Below are 23,537 nucleotides of genomic sequence, written 5' to 3'. Positions count from 1 at the left end.
AGCTGAAATCAATAGGGTTCTTCCACTAGGGCTCCCCTATGTTGGTTTTCAAGGGAAAAGAAATCCAACCAAATCTGTCCTAGTTATTGTTTTTACACCAAGGATATCTGGGTAAAACCATCTGATCCCCAAAACTTGATTTCAGGGATAAAATAAATGGTAGTAAATAACTGTGGAAAGGTGAATTGTAGAAGAAAATTCATTTGGACGTCACCACAAAAAATAGTTCTGCGTCTTTAAGGGTTAAGTACATCCTGTGATTCAGACTGGATGTCTACTATAAGGATCCAGTTCAGCTGTTATTAGTTTAACCAGGTTTCCGTACATTCTGTCCCATACTGTATTTTCCATAATTAACTGGATTGAGTTGTTCTGAGTACCACTTGTCTGCTTGTGATTCTTTGTGGTAGTAACAAACCCACTGTGTTCACACTGCTGACAAATTATGGCACAACTTCCAAAATAAATAGAATTTTACAGACTTTTATCCTTTGCCTAGAGTTATACTGCTATGATTATGTTGGAAGTGGGAAGTAATACCTCATTTAACCTCCTGAGACCCAGCAATCCACTTTTTACCTCTGTAAGGTACAAGAATTTCACAGCTTTACTTGTCAAAAAAAAAACTGCAAAGGACATCCCCTTAAAAGAAAAAAAGTATCTTAAAAAACAGTTGGATTATGCCAGTGGTTCCGAATCTTTTTTGTCTCGTGACCCCATTTTAACATCACAAATTTCTGGCGACCCCAGACATTCAAGACAGAGACATTTTGTTTTGCTAAAATTAATTTGTTTTTGATCATGTAATAGATTTCTATACTATGTTGCAAATAAACGTTAATTTTAGACGATATTTAGTCTACATAATGTATATTATTATGGATGGAGGCAGAAAAGCCAGGTGTAGATGACTGCACAAAGAGACAATTTTATTTTATTTTACTGAACAAACAATAACCCAAACTATGAATTATGAAAAAGCTGCAGCATCTGAAACTGACCACAATGAATATTTGACAGATAAACAGTACCAAAGTGCTTGGGTTTCAGCTTCACAGTTTGTCATGTCTTTTATGTATCGCGATTGTCTTTCTCAACTCATAATATATTTTTTTAGTGTTTTTATTTTTATCAATTACTAGAAATTTAAGGCGACCCCATTTGAATTCCAGGCGACCCCACGTGGGGTCCCGACCCCAAGGCTGAAAAACACTGGATTATGCAGTTTCCAATCCAGACAACTGTTTAATGTAAAGAAAAAACTTTTCTTTCCTGGGTCTCAAAAGAGGTTAACCCTTTCATGCAGAGTGGTCACAACAGTGGACATCTATTCTACAGCTGTTCTCTTACATATTCATGGATTTTGTTGTTTTAGTTCCATTTCAGTCAACACAGTGGATGTTTAAGCACCATCCCATACACTGCAATTCATTGTTCTTGAAAACCTGATCTGCAGTAACTTGTCTGAGTGTAAATCAATTGCTTGCTATTGTTATTGAACTGTAATTAACAGGTTTTTTGTTTTTTTTTTTCAAAAAGTTGTTTTTTTTGCATATTATCTCCATGAAGTGAGTAGTGACTAGTATTAGAGTATGTTAAAATGTGAGAAAATGTCAGAGTAGCTGCATTAAAAAAAAATATTTCATAGTTTTCACACAGTATATCAGTAAATATGTTTCTTTGCTTCAAAAAGTAAATGCATGGTGTCCAGTTGAGTGCACCTTTTTGCATCTCAAATAGGTTCATTCATTCATTCATTCATTCAATATCTGAACCCGCTTTATAGGTTCATTAAAAAAATTCAATCACATTGTTTTTTTTAATGCCTAGAGGAATTAAAACACTCAGGGAAAAAAATCTTGATTAAGGCTGTCGTAATTCATGCATGAAAGGGTTAAGGTAAAGAAAAAAAGTGAAATTTAACATGTAAGTTTCTCATAAGCTGAAGCCGTTTGTGAAAAAGAAGAGATGAGTTCAACATCACATGACCTGGAGACATGATAAAAGAGGTAAGCGTGCCCACTGCTGAACGTGTCAAACACACAGGGTCTCTAATATCTTTACACCCTGCATGACGTTGTCAGCTCACTTGGCCAATTAGCAAAGAAGAATCATTTTGTTGTTCAAAGTGTGACGGCGTCGCTGGTGAATATGAGCAGGCCTCTGCCAGGAACAGTAAGAGCACTTAATTCGCTCTTGACATTATCTGCAGGCTGCTGCCTCCTCGCAAAGATCAAGCTAATTGGCCCACACTGAAAGCATGTGAGGTCCGTCCTTTCAAATGGTTTTACAGGAAATGGGATCAGAGCTAAATGCTGAAAGCCTCAATGGAAACCATCAGAGAGCAGCTACTGACAGGGAACATGAAACCAGGTCTGATATGGATGAAATCGACACATTTAGCAGAGTGAATCACATTGTTTGTTGACGGAGTTTGTCAGAGAAAAAAGAAAGCTCCAGAGAAGGAGGAATAAGGTTAACTGGTCTGTTTGTTAATTTAAGAAAAGTCAGATTATTCTTCCTACAAAAAAAAAAAAAATTGTGTGTCTGTCATTTTCAGTTGGTTTAAGGCAGGGGTGTCAAACTCATGTTAGTTCAGGGGCCACATACAGCCCAATATGTACTGCAGCGGGCCGGATCATTAAAATAATAACATAATAATACATAAATAATATCAATTCCAAAATTTGTATGTCTAATTTCTATGTTTTGGAGTGACAAAAGTAAAATTATATTATCAAAATTTTTACATCTACAAACTATCCTTTAAAAAAAATGTGGAAAAACATGAACAATCATGACCAAAGTGAAATTTATTTAGAGAAAATGTGCAATTTTAACAATTTATGCCATTATTTGGCCTCAGCTTCTCATTTTCACATGTTCATTACAATGTACACATCACAGTAGAACTACAAATACACAAAACATTTAATAACAGATAGAATATTGGTACAATTACTCTTAATTCTCTTAAGACATTTCAGGTAGTTCATATTTGTTCAGGTTTTTCACATTTTTTGTAAAAGGCTAGTTTGTAAATGTAAACATTTTTCTATAATTTTACTTTTTTTGCACTAAAACAAAGAGAGAAATTTGTGAGTTTTATTATTTATAGTTTATTATGATAGTATTTTACTGGTCTGACCCACTTTAGATGGAATTGACCTAAAATTATTTTGACACCATTGGTTGTTAATATCTTCAGTGTAATTTTTGCATTTCACAAATTCATCCTATGGGCCAGATTGGACCCTTTGGCGGGCCGGATTTGGCCCCCGGGCCGCATGTTTGACACCTGTGGTTTAAGGGTTGGCAGTTGGTGGTGGAAACTCATTAATGTTAGCCATTTCAAGTACTATTTTTTAAAACACTCCCTTTGTATGATTTTTCAGGCAGTTTGTTGGTAGAAAATGTAACAGACCATAAGCTTAAAATGATCATTATCATGCAGTTAATTGCAGGTATACCTAGTGCAAATGGCTAATTAAACATCTGCCCATTGGCCAAACCTGATACATTTACAGTAATGTTGATTAATCTGCACCATCCTCCCAAAAATAAACATCACAAACAAGAAGTCAAACTCAACACACATCAGATTTTGTTTTTTATTGAATATTTAGTTTGTTTTATGTCCCAACTGTGGGGAGATGTCACCCCTCTGCTCTTCATTTCAACATGGTTTAGCATCGTATTAGACTGCGTCAGTGCTTACGCCTCGGGAATACTGCTGCATGATGGGAGCCGTCAAGACCACATGAAAAATGAACTACAGATCAATACATAGTAGAATTTTGGACCATGTATGGATACATGATTTACACCACATAGCAATGATTGTTTCATTGCCCTGAAGCTCTGCAACCCCAGCACACACTGCCTCAAGAAAGATGTGGTTTTGTGAAATCTAAACGAAAACACTATTAATGACTGAAGTGTGAGTGATTTCAATATACAGTCCAATATGATTAGAAACAAATATACTCTGAAATGTGCTAAATATAACTCTTTAGTCAATTTTAAATATTTAAAAACTTAAAATAAAAATTCAAGAAATTAAGACTACGCTGATTACCCCCTTTTCCACCGATCCAAATCAGTTCAGGGCTGTTCTGCTGGTTCAAAACTGGTGCAACTTGTAGACGTTCTATGAAACGGTTTGCTTTTCCATAAGCTAGCGTCACCACAGAGCCACATCATCCTGTCACTGTATGTGTCTGATATTGGTAGGAAAGCTGATATCGAAAGGCCTAACATTACCCATTGTTACCAAGCTGGTTAGCTAGCCAACTGTTAGCCAGCTAATGTGACCTCAGCAAGCTTCAGAAAACCAGCTAGCTAGCTATGTACTTGCCTGTAGCCACATTTGCATAACATGTTTTAATTAATTTGGAGAAAACTTTTGATATATGGCAAAAAGAAATAAGAAAGTATGAGTAAAGGAAGTATCATTAACTTATTTGGAGTAAATCGTCTCAGCTGTAGAGGGCAGCGCTATATGGCAATGGTCCAATCCCAGTTCACCCCTTGGCCCTCCCCCTTACCCCTACCCCTCCATTTTGCATGTTCACATGAAGGGGTAGGGGTGTCCGGATTCTCGATGAGTTGGAGAGAAAGGACTAAGGGGGAGGACTGTTTGGCCCTCGAAACGGAGATTTTTCAGGACCACACTACAAACGGAGGGGTATGAGAAATCTCCCATAATTCTGTTCGAATCATCGGCAAGATGGAAGTAAACACAGCAAAAAAGTGCAGCAGTGTGATGAAAGAAACACACAAATGTACATATTTTCTTAATGAACTTAATCATTTGATCATTGGTTTAATGCCGTTTCAATGTGTTATAGATCGCATTTCTGTGGTTTATAGTTGATAGACACAAAAACATGACCAGAGCCCAACTGCTGACGGCATGGATGGGGAATTCTTTCACAAACAAAGTAGTCATATCTGTTTATAGCGGCATCGATGACTGCTGATGACGTAAAAAGTCCTGAAGGGTTGTCCCATTTCATAGGAGAATGTTTGAACCCCTACCCCTTGCAACTCCATTTCAAAGGGTAGTGCCACGTGCAAGGGCCAAGGGGTGAATTGGGACTGGGTCTATATGTTGGTAGGTAAACCCATGACAATGTTACAAAGTAGCATGCTAATATTAACCAGCTAATGTCTCTCACAAACATTAAAGCTCCAAGTATCTCCCATTAGTGTCATGAATATAAAACATATCAAAAATACCAGTGTCACCGTGATTAAGTAATGTTAGCTAATAATCTAGTAAGCTAGTTAGTGGTCAGTGGCTGTGTTGCCTTAAAATTGTAAAGCAAATTTGAAGCAAAAACAGGTGATTTTAAAAAAGGGAAAAATTCCTCAGCTGGTTTGGAGTGAATAAACTGGATTGTGTATGTGGTCAGAAAGTGGCACTGCTGGGTGTGTGACAAACCTGAACCCTGTAATAAAAAGAGAGGAAGAAATATGACATTCTGCTGCCGTTTTTCTAAACTCTGTTTCATGGAGGAGGATAAAGTATAATTTGGTCTCCTCTTCAGTCCACACTTTTATTCTGTTCAGCCAGACACATTTTAGCTCTTTATCGGAAAGAGCAACAGCTGCAACACTTGATCAATTACTTATCAACCAGTAAACTAACTACTTCAGTAATCAATAATTGGTTTGAATGATTTTTAAAAAGGTAAAAGGTGAATTTTTGTTCTGGTTTCTTTCCTCCACTGAGACTTAACTGAAAATAAAGACATTTGAGAATGGCATCTCGGGTTCTGGAAAGAGCTTTTACACTGTCTGACATTTTAGAGATGAAACAATTAATATGGAACAATTGATTGAAAAATAATGAAGAGATTATTTGACAATAGCAAAATTCATTAGTGTGCAGCCCTGGAAATAACATCAAAATTAATTTGTAAAAGGCGTTTTCCATCCCCCATGAAGTGCATTAACAGTTCGAAAAAAAAAAAAAAAAATTAAAAACCATCTCATGCACGTATAAAAAGTTTCTTGGTAAGTTTTTTCCGGATTTTTCAGTAATAGAAACGTGCTTAATGTTATGGTACAGTACAAGGACACCCCTGCTGCTTCTTTTTCACAGGCATAATAAAGTTTGCTTCATCTTTGGATTATGGAGTCTAGGCGCTACGCTAGGCTTGTAACAAGTATTACATAGTCGTATGCACCATATACTTCACAATATGTGCACCTTTAACCCTCTGATACAGAGGTTTGGCCCTGACTTCTGTAAGCAGAAAGTAGGAATTGCTGCAAACACTTTGTCTGACAGGGATTTCAAACACAAGGTGGTGTTTCTTAACATCACCTCTGATTAGCCCAATATTCACTGTTATTCTAACAGAGTTAACTAAAAATAAAAATAGAAATGTGCAAAAACACTTAATTTGTAGTTCAGCTCCTGAGTTTAGGTCAGTAGTTCTTCAAATGATTTGAAGGAGAGTAAATAAGCACTGCTGACTAATGCCAAACATCTGTGGTGACCTTTGAGGGAACGGTGAGTGTCCAGGGTGGGACCACGCCAGCACATTAGGTGTACTGTTCCTCTGGAGCACCAACTGCTCCAATAACCACATGCAACATCAACAGTCTTGATGCAACAAACCAACTTGCATGAAACAACTCCTCTGAGTCGGTGATTTAGAAGCAGTCATCAATTGATTAAGCTTTCGTAGAATTAATTACACTGGACTTTTCTTTCTTGTGTGAGCAATTACTACAGCCCAGAACATGCTCATAGATATCCAGAACCAACCCAGGGCTGGTTCAAGGCAGGTTCTAATAAGAACCAGTACAAACCACCATAGATCACAAACATGACTTTATATGTTTGCATGCTTGAAAAAAGGATACTAGTGTTAGTTTAGGAAGCTGGCTAGCAATAAGGGATAAAAAATACTACTGTTGTAGGGTTGTAGAATATAGTTTTAAGACTTCAGGAAAAAAAGAAATTGCTTAAACGTCAAATATGTGGTCAATTTTTAGAGGCCTACTTGATTTTTTTTCCAACATTGCCAGAGAAGTGCAATCCTGTCAACTACAGCCTATAAGATAAGCTCTATCTCAGAAAGTGGACACAGTCTCCTCTACAGGCCCTGCTGCTTTGATTTCATCTTCAGTTTAGGCAGACTAGACAAAACTATGGCTCTGTCTTTTTAAATATAGTGATAAATATTTATATTGATCCAAATGGACAAAATATAGTTTTTTTCCATAGGCCTGGTCACTGCTCTCTACAACACGTCTAAACCTTAGTGCATATATTTCCTCATGCTGCCTCATTGTACTTATTCCCAGTCTCTGCATGATGATCCTACTTTTTACCATGTGACTGAGGGCAGCCTGTGTGACTGTGATGCAGGTGGTGTAGCTGGGGTTGCTGCCTGGACCAACTCCAACAACCAATCAGACTCCAAATCAAAGGGCTCAGCAGATCACAGTAGAATATTAAGTCATTAGTTGTTAATAGATTGGTACTGTGCGTGTGTGTGTGTGTGTGTGTGTGTATCTGTAAGGACAGTCTCTAGTGGTGGTCCACAGCAGCACTCTGTAGCAGGTCTGTCTGGGTCTGAGAAGGGGGTCTAAAGGCCATCTGAAAGCCCGGAGGCGGGGAGTGGAAGTGGGTGGCAGTGGCAGGGGGGTAGTGGAACCATGTCGCTCTGTGGGGAGCGGGGTGCTGTTGGCCTGTGAAGGACCCGCTGTGTGACATGACGCTGCTGGAAGACGTGGCTTCCATCTCTGTGAGTGCCTGCAACGATTTGAGCCAATGTGGAGGATTGTCGTCCTGAAGAGAGTCCAGAGTGTTGGAGGCTGGTATCCCTGCAGACAGAAGAGTGTTACTGACAGGACACACACACCACACACACACACACACACACACACTTCATATGAAATCACTATGAAACAAGAAAGCAACTAATAAGACAAGGCCTGCTCTTATTATGCATGATTGATTGAGTTGGTCGGCATTTGCCTCAAGAATATACCGTACTTTCTGGACTATAAGCCGCTACTTTTTTCTCATTTTGAACCCTGCGGCTTATACAGCAATGCAGCTCGAGTACAGATTTATATGTGCTAACGGCCACCAGGGGGCGCTCTAGCAGGAAGCGCAAAAGTGAGACAGACAGGTGGAAGAGGTGATGCGAAGAGGAGAAGTTTTAATCTTAACTTTTAACAATCATTTTGCGTGTCATGCACAAACCCTCATCATGGAAAACACACAAAGAAATGCATATTTTGTAGCTTTTAAGTTAAAAGTAATCAATGTGTCTGTCCAAGAAGGAAATAGAACTGCAGCACGGAAGTGCCACTGAGCAACAACGGAGGAGACGTAGAAGGTGTGTGACGGAGCCTTTGAGGCTGTTCAACTCTGACACAGAAGAAGACGACTGCAGTGGTTTCAATGAGTAGAAGGAAGATGAAGATAGAGATCAATGACGTTTCTGGGTTTTTAACCAGCCGTGTTACTGCCGTGTTACAGGCACTGTTTGGAAAAAAGCAGTTAAAGTATGGAAATAAATATTTAAATAATCTTTCTGTTTACCATCTTTCTGTGTAAATATCACATATCAGAACGTGGACACCTGCGGCTTATAGTCAGGTGCGACTTAAAGTCAGCCACGGCTTATATTCAGGTGTAGCTTATATTCCGGTGCGCCTTATAGTCCGGAAAGTACGGTACTATTAAAGGATCACTGAGTCCATTTACAAGACCATAATAGTCAGATTACTTCGTAGTTATCAGATAATTGTAATAATCAGATCTGACACATGTACATGCACTTCAAAAATTCAGTAATCAAAACACCCTGGTTTAGATGTTTCAGTACATTATCGGAGTACGTATGTAGATTCAAACTACCTTTTATTGTCTTCCGCTGACATTTGACTACATCATTTCTATTTTCTACTATTTGTTTTGACATGTGTGCAGATGTAAAGAATGAAACAGTCCGATTAACCTGTAACTGTATGTTTTAACTGTATGTTGTAATTGTGTGTTGTATTTCATGCTGCCTCTTGGCCAGGACTCCCTTGGAAAAGGGGTTCTTAATCTCAATGGGATCTTTTCTCCTGGTTAAATAAAAAAATAAACCTATATACATGCACAAAGACATGGGAGAATTGGGGAGAAATGCAGGTGTGTGAATCTGATTTCTTAAAATCAGATAACTATTGTTATCAGATAATGCATCAGATTATGCTGTTTACATCATTAATCATCTGGTTACTCCAGGATTCAGGTGATGATCACAGTATTAATGTGCATGTAAACAGGCTCAGTGTGAGTAATATTTAGTGGCATCTAATTTGAAGTTGCACATTACATTGAACTGAATCACCTTTCCCTAAAGCAATGTTAGTTTAGTCTGTTCTGGGTTTTTAGGTTCTCTCCAACATATTAGGTGACGACACTAGACCCTATAATGATGGGTGCCACTCACCTATGTGCATTTTTCATGTTTTCCTTCTTGCCAACCCAAATAAACCTTCCCTGCACTAAATCAGCAAGGTTCTGTTAGGTATGACTGAACAAGCCATGAATCATTTTGGATTTACTGTACACAACAAATTGAAAACCTTGGAATCTCATTAGAATCTCAGGCCTTTTCCACCAAATTAGTTTTGGATTTTGAACTTTTTCTGCAACCACTGATAAAACCAACTAGTGTGGTAACACATTACTGCATCCAACTCATATTTTTTTGTTTGTTTGCCATTTTTTCTTGCTTTCATTTAAAACCTGTCTTCTTAACACTTTCACATGCTACTTTACAGATTTCCCTTAAGCTCAGTAGATACTAAATTGCCACTAAGCACTAAATTTAGCCACCAGTTATTACAGTTTTTCCCCACTGGTTTCTCAGATTCTGGTCTCCATCTTCTGTCTCTAACCAACAGAATATGACCTGCCCACCACAGTTCACCCTTCAACGTTAAAGAAAAACCTACTACATTTTGGTTCCACCAGGCAACCATCTTGAACAGACTTACTTTTGCCAAAATGCTCTGACTGGTTCGAAGTTAGGTAAACAAACCAGAGTGCACAAATTCTATCTTGGTGGAAAAGAACAATTCAAATACTCATATTAATCATAAAAAGTTATTAATGATTTATAAAACGTGTATGTGTGTGTCAAAATACCTAAAACAAACACTAATCTCAAATGTGTACTCTAACCTTCTTTCACAGTATTTCCACTGATGTACTTGAATAGTACAGCCATGTTTTCTTAGTTCTTACTCTGTGTTCTTAGTGGAAACACTTCTGTATGTGCAATTTGAGAATGGATGGAGTCTCTGAACAGTGCAGGCATGGGATTAAACTGTGACAGCAGCAGATTGAGATAAATGGGTCACAAGTAGGTTGAACTCATGTTCTGTAGAAGTTATCCTCCCAGAGAACACTGCTGGGACTTTTATTTAGAAACCTAAGTAAGTCAAACAGTCCACTGTTCAGTGCTCTGTCCACAGATGAAAGTCAAGCGCACACATCACACTGCAAAAGTATAACACTGAAAATGTTATTAATACGAGCTAGTTTTGGGTCAGTTCTCTTGTCCTAATTTTAGATATTGTGACTGGAGCGTCTGAGTGGCTGAACTGTGGCAAATGCCTGTTTACTGTCCCTGCAAATGTTTATTTATCTGCTGCAGGAGACAAACCCTTTATTAAAGTGGTCCTGGTTCTTACCTGTGATGATAGCTGGGTCCATCCAGGTGCTTTTGCCATCCCAACATACACCTTGAGGCACATTTCCACCTGGTGCCCCCATGTGGTTGACACTGGATGAAGAGGAAGAGGATGAGTTGGAAGATGAGTTGGGCAGTCCTCCAAAGTTGATGTTGATGTTGGGTAACAGTGCTCTGAGGCCATCCTGCCACTCTTTCACATTGATATTCTCTATGGAACTGCAAGTTTCTGCAGAGGACAGACAGGTAGACATGAAGCACTCTGAAAAGAATCGCACCATTAAATATATCAGCCAACTGGTATCGGTCAATACTCATCTTTCTGACTGCTGAAGGCAGAGGGATTAGCGTGTTAACAGTTAGCATCGTAATGTGTAGTAACAGCTATGTAACAACCAAAAATGAAACTTCTATATTTGCATCAGCTAAGGGGCTAAATTATTATTTTAACTATATTGGGATCAGCGACATACCCACTTTCTGCCTGTTTATATATTGTTTTCCTTTCAGATCACAAATTCTGAAGACAATTTTACATGAACAATGCAACATGATTTACAAAGATTTGTGGAGGTCACTTGACAGGCGGTTGAAGAGTTATTCAATGCACACGCACGAACGCACACACACACACACACACACACACACACACACACACACCTTCATCCGTTTTGGGCTTGACATGGCCAAAAATAGTGTGTGAAAAAAAGACTAAAAATTGTCTCCATTTGTGCCATTTAGATTCCCAGAGGAAGGTGTTATCAGAACAGATTGTTTACCAAACCAAGTTATTCTCAATTTTCTAGAAAAACAAAACCCTGCACCTCAGTTTTGCAATGCCAGAAACGTCTGGCAACTCTTAATTTTTTGGCTTCTGGTTCTTATTGTATCAGCAGCTGAATTTAGCTGGATTTCACAGTTTGCATTTTTATCAAAGCTGTCCCTGGTGTTGACGTGATTAATGTAACGAGTGCAGATGCAGTTAATATTCACAAATATCGAGGAGGTTCTCCAAGAAGCCAAGCAGAGGTTTAATAACTTCACACAAATGTAGAAGGTGTGACATCATCCTTCACACCAATACAATGAACAAAACATAATATATTCAGCTTTTCATGAATTCGGGTCATGTATAGCACAGCCCCTTCCCTTATTTTTGATAACCTACCAACACAGTACTTATACTTGACCATAAATACAAGTGGTAATACGAGGCAACGCCGCATTCTTTTTAATTTCCAGTGCAGAACACATCAGCTGAGTTTGCAGTTAAAAGCCAATGAAAAGGATCTATAATGAAACACCTAAAGTCTGAGTATTAGGGGATGCATTTGTGTTACATCACCTGTTCAGAGTGGAAACACCAACATGCATTTCCACCTTCGCATTACTGAACAGCAACTGAAATCTGGAATATATGATAGTGTCCTGTGTCAAAGACCGTTTTGTTGCTGTGGTCAGTCAAATTAAAAAAAAAAAAAAAAAAAACTGGATCTGGAAATTTTGCAAAAGTGGGCTAATCCTTCAGGAGCAGCCTCTAAGCAGTACCATGTTTAGGAGCTGGATTCATTACAGACTCGATCTAATGAGACTCTACAGACAGTGGGCCTCTTGAGAAAGACAGCCTTTCCTGCAACCGTGGTTCTATGAATAATAAATACTCATTGTCAGGATGATTGTTGGTTGACTTATTCATTAACCCCTGCAGCCTTTTTCCTACAGGACAGCAAAAATAGAAGAAATATGGAAATACTATGATGCATTCTTATTCCAACATGTCTTGCACAGGGAGTTGGTAGCATTAAGTCTGAGGAACATTCCTTTAATTATATTAAGCTTCTGAATTAAATGCTGCTGTGCAGTGACCCCCAAACATGGCTGATTAAGGAGAAACAATCCTCCGTCAGTATTCCCCCTGTGATCCTTGCTTAGCCCTCACCCAGCCCCTTTCTTCTTTTTAATCAGCCTGTCAGCCACAGAAGCATGGCTGCCATTAACATCATCACCTATGTTGCCATTTGCATCACTGGATAAACAAGCGCTGCCATGTTTAATTCATGAGAGTGAGAGCTAGCTTCAAAATTTACTTTAACAAACTCATGGAAAGCCACTCCTTCAGTGGGTGGAATCACTTACGCTGAATTAGCGGTTAGCCTTTTATGACTGCCATCAGAGGATGGTTGTCCAATTCCACTTATCAACCAACAAATCCAGCTTTATGCAGTGAGGTTTGTTACTGTTGGCCATTAATGAGACCAGTTAATACTGGACAAGTCCAAGCTGAAGACAGAAGTAGCCGCTTGATTGGAGCGGCCTTCGTCTGTACTGCTACACAATAAGACACACTTTGCTCATGTCATCTAGCACTTGTGGTCACCAGGGGCTTTTTTTCTTTGCAATCTTGGTAAGTGGCTTTCTAGCTAACAGTACCCTGGACAGTACAATAGGCTGCTGCTAATAGTGATTACCCGTGGGGACACTCTATTGTGATAGGCCATTTCACAATCCAGCCATGAATGGTTCATTAGCTGGTACTGTGTTGAGATATGTGTCAATATCACTGAAGCTAGCACACTAAGGTGATTAGCATCTTATTGTAAGACACATCTTCATGAAGCAGAAGGAAGACACAAACACAAAAACACGGTATTTTCTCAAGTTTGAATTTATCTATTAACCATTGGTAAAACTCATAATGGGCATAATTATTAGCTAAATGTCCACACAATTAAAAACATACGGGACACTTATGGGCTTTGCTGCTGAAATATAGCCTCATTTATGTAAAAAATAATAATAATCAGAAAAACTAAAGTTCTCAGATAAACACAGTATGGTAAGAAGTATAATCTTTTGTTAAATTTGGGCAGAAAATATATCATGTTTACATTTGACCCATGGGAGCGAGTCTTGTTGGCTATGTAATGCGACAAGATCTTCTTTTGTTAAAAAGAGTTTTAACAGAGTTAACCGGTGTTACGCAGTGTTGTGAGAGTAATCCTGATGCTCCACCATATAGTAATTTCAGTAAGAGTTTTGTTGGTTAAAGTTTGTGTTTTCCACGGAGACAACACCAATGAAAATCAAAGCTGGCTCCATAAAGGAAACAGTTTCTCTGTTAGCTGTGGAGGAACTTTGGGTCTGCCCCATCACTAACATCAGTGGTATCTTGAGTCAGACATTGCTGCTCGTTTGACCTTGTCCTGTTGACAAGCCGGAGGTTGAGAGTAGTGTTGAATAAAGATGGCGCTGGTGGACAGTGATAAATTAAATTAGCATTTTACTCTGCTGAGGCAAACAGAAAAGTAGCATCAAAACCGCTATTTCAGCCTCAGTGTCTAGAATAAGGATTCATTTCTTTATTTTGGAAAAAAGTCATGTTTTAAGGTTTGGTCGAGAAAAACAATCTTCTGCATGAGGTGATATGTTCGCTTTCATCCACCTGTCAGGAGGATTAAGAAACTCCATGCGATAACTTTCACAGAACTTGCTCAAAAGGTACAAATGAGTTAAAGATAAAACCTTTTCTAGGGCAGATTCAGAAAAAGGGATGGATCCTGAAAGTTTTTAACTAACTTTTGATGTAATTCAAACAACACAATTAAACTAAAACTCTAGAGCCAACTGTTGATTTTGGAAAGGGGTGTTACCAATGGGCACAATGCCTTTGGACACAACAGAATAATCTACAACCAATCAGAACAACAACAGCCAGCTGGGAAAACAAACTCACTAAATTCTTTCTGAAATATGAAGAAAAAACATCATTACTTAAGGCTTTAAGTGTAGTGGCTTGTTGTTTGAATTAAAACTGAAAAAGTTCATAGGTTTCTGGTGTCATTGACCTGACATTTCACAATTGCTTTTCAGCATATTGTAATTCAAGACAGTATCGGTATCGGTAATTACCAGTCACTAATAGGATTCATTCAGATGTGACTACTGTTGTAATCCATGGTGCTTGGAAACATAGCTTCACTTTCCACAGCAGCGTGGAACATCATCAACTCATCCATGTTTATTTAGTTTAATATGGACAGAAGGAAGAGCCGTAGAAGGAAGGTCTGTTCTTTCAAATTCTGGTATTTTTCCCCCTGGTTTTGGCTCCTGCACTTTCATGGAAAAGACAAGGGCTTTACCAGACTGAGAATACTATCAAGGCAGATTGGCTGATCTGGCTGTTCCACACTCCTTTTTATTTAATTTATCTTTTCTCATCTGGTAATGAACACATGACTACACTTGATGCAACAGAAGGGGAACATATTTTTGAGCATGTAAAAATCATAACACAGCCGCATACGATGCATACAGTAAATCCACGTGAACGGTTCTACTGAAATAGAAGCCAGCTGCCTCAAAATGATGACCTAAGAATGACCTTAATTAAAATGTGCACCGAGGGCAATCAGAGCATGTGTGGTGTTAAGACAAACACAAGGAAATAAGTGAGGTCCATTCAGAAAATAAGGGAGTAGAGCACTAAGATAAGATAAGATAAGATAAGATAAGATAAGATAAGATAAGATAAGATAAGATAAGATAAGATAAGATAAGATAAGATAAGATAAGATAAGATAAGATAAGATAAGATAAGATAGAAAGAAAGATTTATGATCTGTTCCAAGTAAAAACAGAAATTTCTCTTGTCACGGCTGTAAAACAAAGTTTAAAAAAAAAACTAATGCAGTGCAGAAAGCTCCATTTGGCCACATTGACAACAAGTGGAAATCATCTTCATTGAGAACAGTGACTCTTATATAGGACTGTTTTTCCTCAAATAAAATTAATCAGGAGCTGATAAAGAACTTGACTGAGAAGCAGAAATGATAATGGCATTAGTATGAATAAAATCTTCCCATCCCTACTGCGGAGCTGACAACACAGCAAACCAAATCACACCTATCCATAAACCAATAATATGTCAAGTATTGGGACATTTAGCCAATGTATGAGAAAACAGGTTTATTGTGCAAACTTCTGCAACAAAATAAGCTGATCAAATATAAATAATGTGACAAAAACAAGGACTTCAGAAAGACCCCTTAATAGGCCTTCAGCTGTTAAGTGATTTAGCCATACTCAAGACGGGAAATAAATCAAACAGTGATCAGTGTTTTCCAGCATCAGAATGATTCACTGTAATAAAGCCAAATGAGTTGATGCTGACTGATGCTTCTCCCTAATGTAGGGTTCTCTAAAAAGGCCTAAAAGTAACTGTGTGTGTGATCTGTGTGGACAGAGATGACATGATTTGTGGGAGCTCTCTGTGAAATGCACCTAATAAACCCATTTGAGGTGCTTCCAAAATCTACCACACTTTCGACTCTTCCATCTCCTGTCTCATCAGAAACTGTTCCAAAGGGGAAAAAAATGGACCTGAGTCAGTACTTTAGATGGCATTTATGGGCCTATCCTTTCATCAGAAGGTGAACCCTGAGGAAGTGGATTTGTGTCAAGAGTTGAAGGTTCTACAGTGACAGCTGAACCGTTCCTGCTGATCCTGGCTCTGGGTTTAACCAGACTGATTGGAGCAGTACTGTGGCCCGCCTGCTCTGTTGGAAACAATCACAGCTGTAGCCACGATGCTCATGTGCTGCCACCTGGTGGGCAACACGAAAGTACCCACAATGCAATGCATGACAATGACGTCATGTTATATTTGTTTCTTAAAGCTCCAAGTTATTTGTCTGTTGAGCAGAAACAGTCACTATGGAGAGATAAAAGCACTGCAGTCTGGCTTTCTAATGCACATTAAGCTTGGGCAGATTTAACAGAAAGCTTCCAACCTGCTTTTCAAGCAGGCTCAGTTTATAATGCGAGACTGTTTGTTCCATCAGTATCAGTCAGAATGATGAAGTGAATCACCTATTTTTTAGGCAAACTTCAACATAAAATGAAGGAAGTTGGTTGCCTCAACCAAATTACTTAGAGACTATTGTCATTATCAACTCACTGACCACCAATAGTCTTGAATCTACAACCCTTTTTATGTATTTTAAATTAATTGTATACATTACACCTCTCTGTAAATAGTGACATTCTTTGTTTGGGCTGTTTGAAAGATCAGATCCATCTTTTGGACTTTTCATTGTATGAAGGTTGTAAAAATGACTGACAATTCTAAATAAAATAAAACGTCATCTCCTTTGAGAGCGGCATTATTTTATACTGTACGTCTATAAAGGCTTAGGTTTATTCTTGTACTTTAAGAACTTTGTATAAAAAATGTTGACATGCTCAAACATAAAAGTGATAACTCGTAACATGACATGTAAGGTTTTCTTTTTGTAGAAATGAAAAATTGTTAAGAAAATAAAATCATCAAGGAATTTTACATGTTTTTTGATAATATAGAAAAAGGATCTAACTTACAATCAAAATAAGTTGCCTCCTCTGGAAACCTTTTTCTTGCAGAAAGAAGCAGCCCGTTTGTCATAATATATTAACTGCAAATAAGTCAAGTCTTTTTCTATTTTTTTTTTTAATATTTACACAATGACACCCTTAGAAATGCTGGGCCATTTTGTTGTTGTTGATACTGCATACTGTATATACAGTTTTCAGTTCCAAAAACAGATCATCACTTTTGGCTGCATATAGACAAAAACACAATGACTTTTCACCACTGTACTCCACCCCTTTCCAACATGGTGCATCATTACATCACAAGTCTGACTGTAACTTTGTTTACAGTAAAAAGGAAACTAGTTCCTACAGATGTCATTTATGGTCTTTCACATATCCTCCTGCTGAACACTCACACCTGTTTTTTTTCCAAGTCAGAACAGACTACTGATATATGCTATTTGTAATAAAATACATAATCTGTTTTTCTCCAGCTCATGCCAACTGAAGTGAGAGGATGGTTGCAATAGATCAGGGCACTGAGCAAAATAACGAATTAACTTTATTACCTCCGCCAAGGAGTTTTTGCCAGCGTTGGTTTGTCTGTCTGTCTGTCTGTCTGTCTGTCCGTGTGCAAGATAACTCAAAAAGTTATGGACAGATTTGGATGAAAATTTCAGGAAATGTTGATACTGACACAAGGAAGAAATGATTAAATTTTGGTGGTGATTGGGGGGGGGACTGATCTGCCTTGGCGGAGGTCTCCGCTCTCCAAGTGCTTTTCAAGTTAATCAAGTTTTTATTTTTTAATGTGAAAAATGGCCCAATTGTAATATCAAGACAAATTTCATGTAGGCTATAAAGTCATTGTGAATATTTTTCCAGTTATAGCCTAACAATGTTGGCTTATTAAATTCAAAGATATTTATTTAACAAATATTGAACATTTATACTCTATCAAGGGGTACTTATTGTTTTTGTTGATAATGTCCATAAACCGCATATAGATTTAATAAAGAAAACTACTTTTGAATTATGCCTCAAGTCCACATAGATGAAGCAAGTGATTTTAACTTGTGAATTTTCCATAAAACCGGTGCTGCGATTAGTAAAATCAAAAGGACAATTAACATAAAAAATCTAAATAAGCCACATATGACATCCCAGAGCCCCTGTTCCCTGATCCAGTCTTACCTGTCATGGAGACTCCACCCAGCCCTTTACTCTGATGTCCCTGCAGCACTGTCAAGTCCAAGAAGCCGCTGTGTGAGTTGGAGGCTGTCGCAGTGACTGTGTGGTTCAAATGTGATAAATTACTGTGTGAGGTGACCCCTATCCAGGACTGACGAGATGCTGAAGAGGATGATGGAGATGACGTTGATGGGTGAGAGCGAAAGCTGAAGGCGCTATACCCTCCCCGCTGAGGGAGCTGGTGCTGGGAGCAGTGGTTAGGGAGCCCAGTGTTAGGAGGGAGGTGGTGGTTTGGGAGCGGTAGCCCACCTGGGAGGCCAGGGGCTTTGTTTGACAAGGAGTTCAGTAGGGGTCTGTGTGCCCTGTGAGGGAGGGGCCCATGGGACAAGGAGCTGGAGAAGCTGTCCTGCACAGACAGCTCCTTCTCTATGAGGTCGGCCAAAGCCTTGCGTGTGATGTCGAATGGGTCGAAGCCCAGATCGTCGTCTTGTTGCTGTTTGGATGAACCAAAGCCAAATGCCGCTTGCCAGTCTGTGGACGACGACACCGGGATGGTATCTACACAAACACACACAGGATGATGAGAGCAGTCCTGAAGTTAAAACACAGCTTTTCATAACAGATTGGCCTCTATAGCGCCCTCATATGTCCTATAGTCAAACTGCAACTACTAAGCGTAATCGCGTGAATTCTGGTCTCAAAGTGATACTTAATAATCGTTTTTATGTTGCATACCCCTCAGACCCACCTGAGGTGAAGAGGCTCTGTGGTTCTGGTGCTGTGGGCCAGTCGGCATTGCTGTGTGTGGAACTGGGGAAGCGTCCACTGGGAAGTGGGTTTGGGTGCCGAAAGTTACTGTTGTCTGAGAACAATGATTGTGAGTTTGTGGTGACCCCCTCAAATGGGGAGCAGGAGACTGTGTGGCCTGTGACACTGATTGGCACCACCAAGCTAGGCTTAGTGAGACCAGGAGGGGGCGATGGAGAATCACTGCTCAGCAGCTGCAGGACCAAGATACAGCACAAATCAACATGACTCATCATTTACTCTCATTTAATCCAAAGGAATAACCTGCACCACTTTAGTTAAACATGGTTTTGATTAGATTTTTTTTTTTTTATTTCATAAGGTACAAAAAAACATAGCAGTGTGACAAATTACCCTTAGATGAGAATACACATCAACGCAAAGATATTTATAAGCTATTTATTATTTCATTCATGTCTTTCACAAATTCACTTGGGTTAAAGCAGGTCAGTGTCTTACCAGTTGTGAGGTTTCACCGTTGCCTATACTGATGATATTTGGCAGTTTGTCGCTGAGGAAACCAAAGCAGGAAAAGAAGTTCAATTCAACTTAAGACAAATGTTGTACAGTAAATGTTTGAACATCATTCCAATTACATATTTAATCACAGTTCTCAAAACTATACTTCTAAATATGATGCAAAGGAAAGAATGCTAAGAGTCCCTTGTATTTCTGCTATAATCATGTGCATCTTTTAATATCAGTTTTTTGCTTGTCTTGTCATTGTTAACTTGGTTTTCTCACAGAGTAACTGAAATACATATTTAATGATTTTGCTATGTGAACAAGACACATTTCTTTGTTTAAATAGTAGAACAATAATTAGCATAAATGCAGGGGAAATCACCGTCCAAACTTTTGAAGTATAAGTGACAGGTAAAACTGAATGCATTCTGCTGTGCAAAAAGGTACAGCTGTTCTTTATTTTACCTGGCAAGGTCACAGTTTGAAGAGAAGACAGAGAGGGCCGGCACAGGGCCAAGGCTGAGGTCAGGTTCAGGCCCCTCAGGGGTCATGTGTTCAGAGTCTGAGCCATCTGAAGGCGGACTCTTCCCATGGTCTGATGATAGACCGTTTGTCGTCTTTCCTGACGGCTGTAACCAACTGTCTTTATTCGAGCTGTTTGATCTGAGAAACCAGAGGTAGAGACATCAAGACAGAGGTTACCTTGACTTTAAACTGAATGTAAATGCATGTAGTGTCTTCATTTACATTAACACACAAAATCCTGTTTTATTTTAAAAACAGTGAGGTATTATGAAAGTGCTCATTCAAATATTTCAGATGTAAAACCATAACAACACCAGCTCTAATACCTCTGTAAAGAGTTTGTTTTGCCCTTTGGTTTGTCTCCTGCTATAACTGAGGTCTGCAAGAAGGTCGGATTCATTTTGTAGAGGTCTTGTAGTAGCTTCTGCTCATACTCCTGGTGCTTTCCAGCCTGTGAGGAACAAAGAAGACACATAATTTCTATTTCCTGCACTTACTTGGATTATGTGAGACTCCATCAGTTCAAGTGAGGTTCACTTGTGTCTTTTATGGCCCATTTTTCCAGATATACATTAGTTCCCTCTGAAGTTAACTAATATGAAACCGGTTAATAAAGCATTTTAGCTTTGCCAGTGTTTTCTTGCAGCACAGAGATGCAAGGTTCATCTCAACTACTCCAGAATAAAGTTCAAATTAACTTAAATATGGTAGAAGGAACTTATTTTTCACTTCCTGGGGACAAGCTGTGACGGACAGTAACCTTAATGCAAGGTTTTTACTGTGTTGTCTCTTGTGCACAAATGTCTTTGAACATTTTGGAGGCATAACGACTAAAGATAGCCAATGTCAGTTACCAAACAACATATATATGTAAACTAGGACAAAGTACTATGATTAGGTGAAAAGTATACAACATTAATATGCAGCTAGTGCAACATGATGACAACATTGAGCCGTGAAACCATCAACTAAAATTTAGGGCAGTAAAAAATAATATCATGGAAAGTGAAACTGGAAATTTGACTTGATTTAGTCTGCTAAGCAGCTGTTGGTCCAATAACAATGTAATGATACATTACTTTGTGAACTGTTAGTGATTTACAATGCACTGATCTTGAAATTCTGGGCTGATACCAACACCAGACTCAAATAAAACAGTGGAGGACTCTATTCATTCTAAGGGCTATTGATATTAAGTTTTCATTTATGCTTATGTTGGGAGAACTTAACTGCTATTACCCTTAAAACAGTGTATGACTTTCATCACAATTTTTTTTTTCAAATTTGTAAAACCCAAGTGATAGCCTAATTATCAGTAATCCATTAGTCTTTCCGTGGTTATGCAACTGAATCACTTCCCTCACAGTGAATAACTTTCGAAGATGACTTCATCATAAACACAGTCCACTTGTTTCCATAACAAACTGAAACGTCACTAGGGCCTTTCGGAAATTTTGTTGTGAAGTGCACTGTGGGAATGGGAATTCCATGCAGTAGCAATTTTGTTGTCTTTTCATGAGTGCCGAACCCAAATGTCACCTTTACCTCAATCCACAGACTATACTCATTCTTAAAACAACCCTGGTGGACTGGAGAATTTTACTTGTAGTGATCTGGCTCCTTTTCTTGCCAAATCTGTGAGAAACCACTTTTGCTTAGTTGCCATTCCCACAATGCACTTTGCGCCACAATTTCTGAAAAGGCCTGAGTGACATTTTGGTTTGTTATGTAAACAAGCAGACTGGGTTTATGATGGACTCATCTTCTGAGTTGTTCACCGTGAGGGAAGTGATTCAGGTGCGTAAGACTACTGGATTAGTGATAATTAGGCTATCACTCTGGTTTGACAAATTCGAAAAAAAAGTTTGTGATGAAAGTCATACACTGCTTTAACATGTTAGTAGGATGTAAATTTATCTTATGTCAGAAACGTTGCTCAAACTAGGCTACAGCTGACCTTATGCTTAGCTGGTGCCACCCAGTGTCTCCCCTGTGCCATGTCTCCTCTTACCTGCATTTCCTCCTTTGTAAAACTAGCAGCTTCATCCCCAAGCTCATGTAGATACATGCAGTCTGGTTTAGGGCACTGCATACTCTTTAAAAAATAACTGCAGTATTTTGTTGTTCCTAAAGAAGCCTGCAAAGCACAGCACAAATTCAACATGAAGCTTATATTTAAGTAGAATCGACTAAAGCCTCTGTGGATGCTACGTAGCTACACTTTACACATTAGTCAAGTTGTACTCCTCATACTTACCTTAAGCGTTCTGCCATCTACCACTACATTGTTGACACACTGTATTGCTCTTAGGGCATCTTCTGAGCGGATATATGTGACATAGGCACTGGCACTGGGCCCCTGCAGAAGTAAGGCTCACATTTAAATGAGATCCATGTTCTGGCTTTATGCTACATGTGTGAGGCAATATTAGCTGAGTTATGTCACCTGTGAACCAGCGTATGATGTGCTGTTGTTGATCACCACTTTGTGAATCTTCCCAAACTTCCCAAAATATTCCAGCCTCTTAAGAACCTAATCAACACAGAAACAAAAATGTTATCTTGAGCAGGGACTAGGAGCATCAGCGGTATAACATCAGAATTGTGCATAGTGTAACCTATAACCTAATATACCACAAATTAAAGTGTTGCATATTGTCATCTTTTATAGAAAATGTGCATACGGTAACAGTACGAGAACAAAAAGGCACTTGCATACCATCCCTCTAGAAACATTCATCATGCACTGAGTGACGAGCAACAATTTCGAGCCCAGAGGAAGTGTTTGTGTTGGTGTCAAGACTCTAAAGTGCGTTTTGACATTCTGCTCAGTGTTGGCAGTAAGCATACAGTTGGGGGGGTGTCATTTCTTTGTGGCCTTTGTGTGAGTGAAGCTGTCCTGCCTGCTCAGCCTCCCACCCTCTTCCTCCAAAACACAAAGAGGGACACACATCAACACAGGGAAAAGACACTAACAACACACAGACAGAAAGCCCTGGGCTCCCATGTTATCTGCTTTGACAGTGAAGCTGAGAGGAGCCATTTCTCCTGCTGCTCACACACACTGGTAGAACACAAGTTCAACAGTGTGACTGTCTACAACAGTTACAGGTTACATTCACATATAAGACTGTTACTGCAGCCCTGTGAAAGTCAGACAGCTCAGCCAGAGCTCAACTCAATACAAGTCAAGGAGACTGATAATCAATATTTGGAACCAACATATGTTTGCAGTTAAGATGATCAAATAAAGACAGTACAATTCAATAATACTTCCACAATGAACTGGAGGGATTGTGAGGTGCTCTAATGAATAAACATTGTTATTCTTCAGTAATTAAAGAATACTGATACAGATAATGATACATAATAACGATGATGATTAAACATGGTTGGACGAAACTAGTGGTTTCTAAAGCGGATACTGATGCAGATTTTTACAAATTTGGTCAGGCGATGGCGATATTTAGAGCCAATTTT

At 38.9% G+C, this 23,537-nt stretch overlaps 1 protein-coding gene across 3 annotated transcripts in view; it reads right to left on the bottom strand.

Annotated features, from left to right (window-relative positions):
* Nucleotides 1-5,356: 5,356 nt before the first annotated feature.
* The window catches only part of cnot4b (CCR4-NOT transcription complex, subunit 4b), a 30,469-nt gene continuing 12,288 nt past the window's right edge, over nucleotides 5,357-23,537 (bottom strand). For 2 of the 3 annotated variants that reach the window (XM_030148596.1, XM_030148598.1), the window contains 10 exons: nucleotides 22,504-22,590; nucleotides 22,315-22,416; nucleotides 22,069-22,194; nucleotides 20,384-20,508; nucleotides 19,998-20,195; nucleotides 19,527-19,578; nucleotides 19,009-19,261; nucleotides 18,264-18,818; nucleotides 10,723-10,950; nucleotides 5,357-7,845 (listed from right to left, as the gene is read on the bottom strand). In XM_030148596.1, the coding sequence (XP_030004456.1) occupies nucleotides 7,550-7,845; nucleotides 10,723-10,950; nucleotides 18,264-18,818; nucleotides 19,009-19,261; nucleotides 19,527-19,578; nucleotides 19,998-20,195; nucleotides 20,384-20,508; nucleotides 22,069-22,194; nucleotides 22,315-22,416; nucleotides 22,504-22,590 (2,022 nt within the window). In that variant the 3' untranslated portion in view covers nucleotides 5,357-7,549. The remainder of the gene's footprint in view (nucleotides 7,846-10,722; nucleotides 10,951-18,263; nucleotides 18,819-19,008; nucleotides 19,262-19,526; nucleotides 19,579-19,997; nucleotides 20,196-20,383; nucleotides 20,509-22,068; nucleotides 22,195-22,314; nucleotides 22,417-22,503; nucleotides 22,591-23,537) is intronic. The other variant, XM_030148597.1, reaches the window with a different exon arrangement.

This window comes from Sphaeramia orbicularis, chromosome 12 (genome assembly GCF_902148855.1).
Source record: "Sphaeramia orbicularis chromosome 12, fSphaOr1.1, whole genome shotgun sequence".
NCBI lineage: Eukaryota > Metazoa > Chordata > Actinopteri > Kurtiformes > Apogonidae > Sphaeramia > Sphaeramia orbicularis.
Note: the sequence above shows the minus strand (reverse complement) of the source record. Positions and strands in the feature narration are given on the sequence as shown.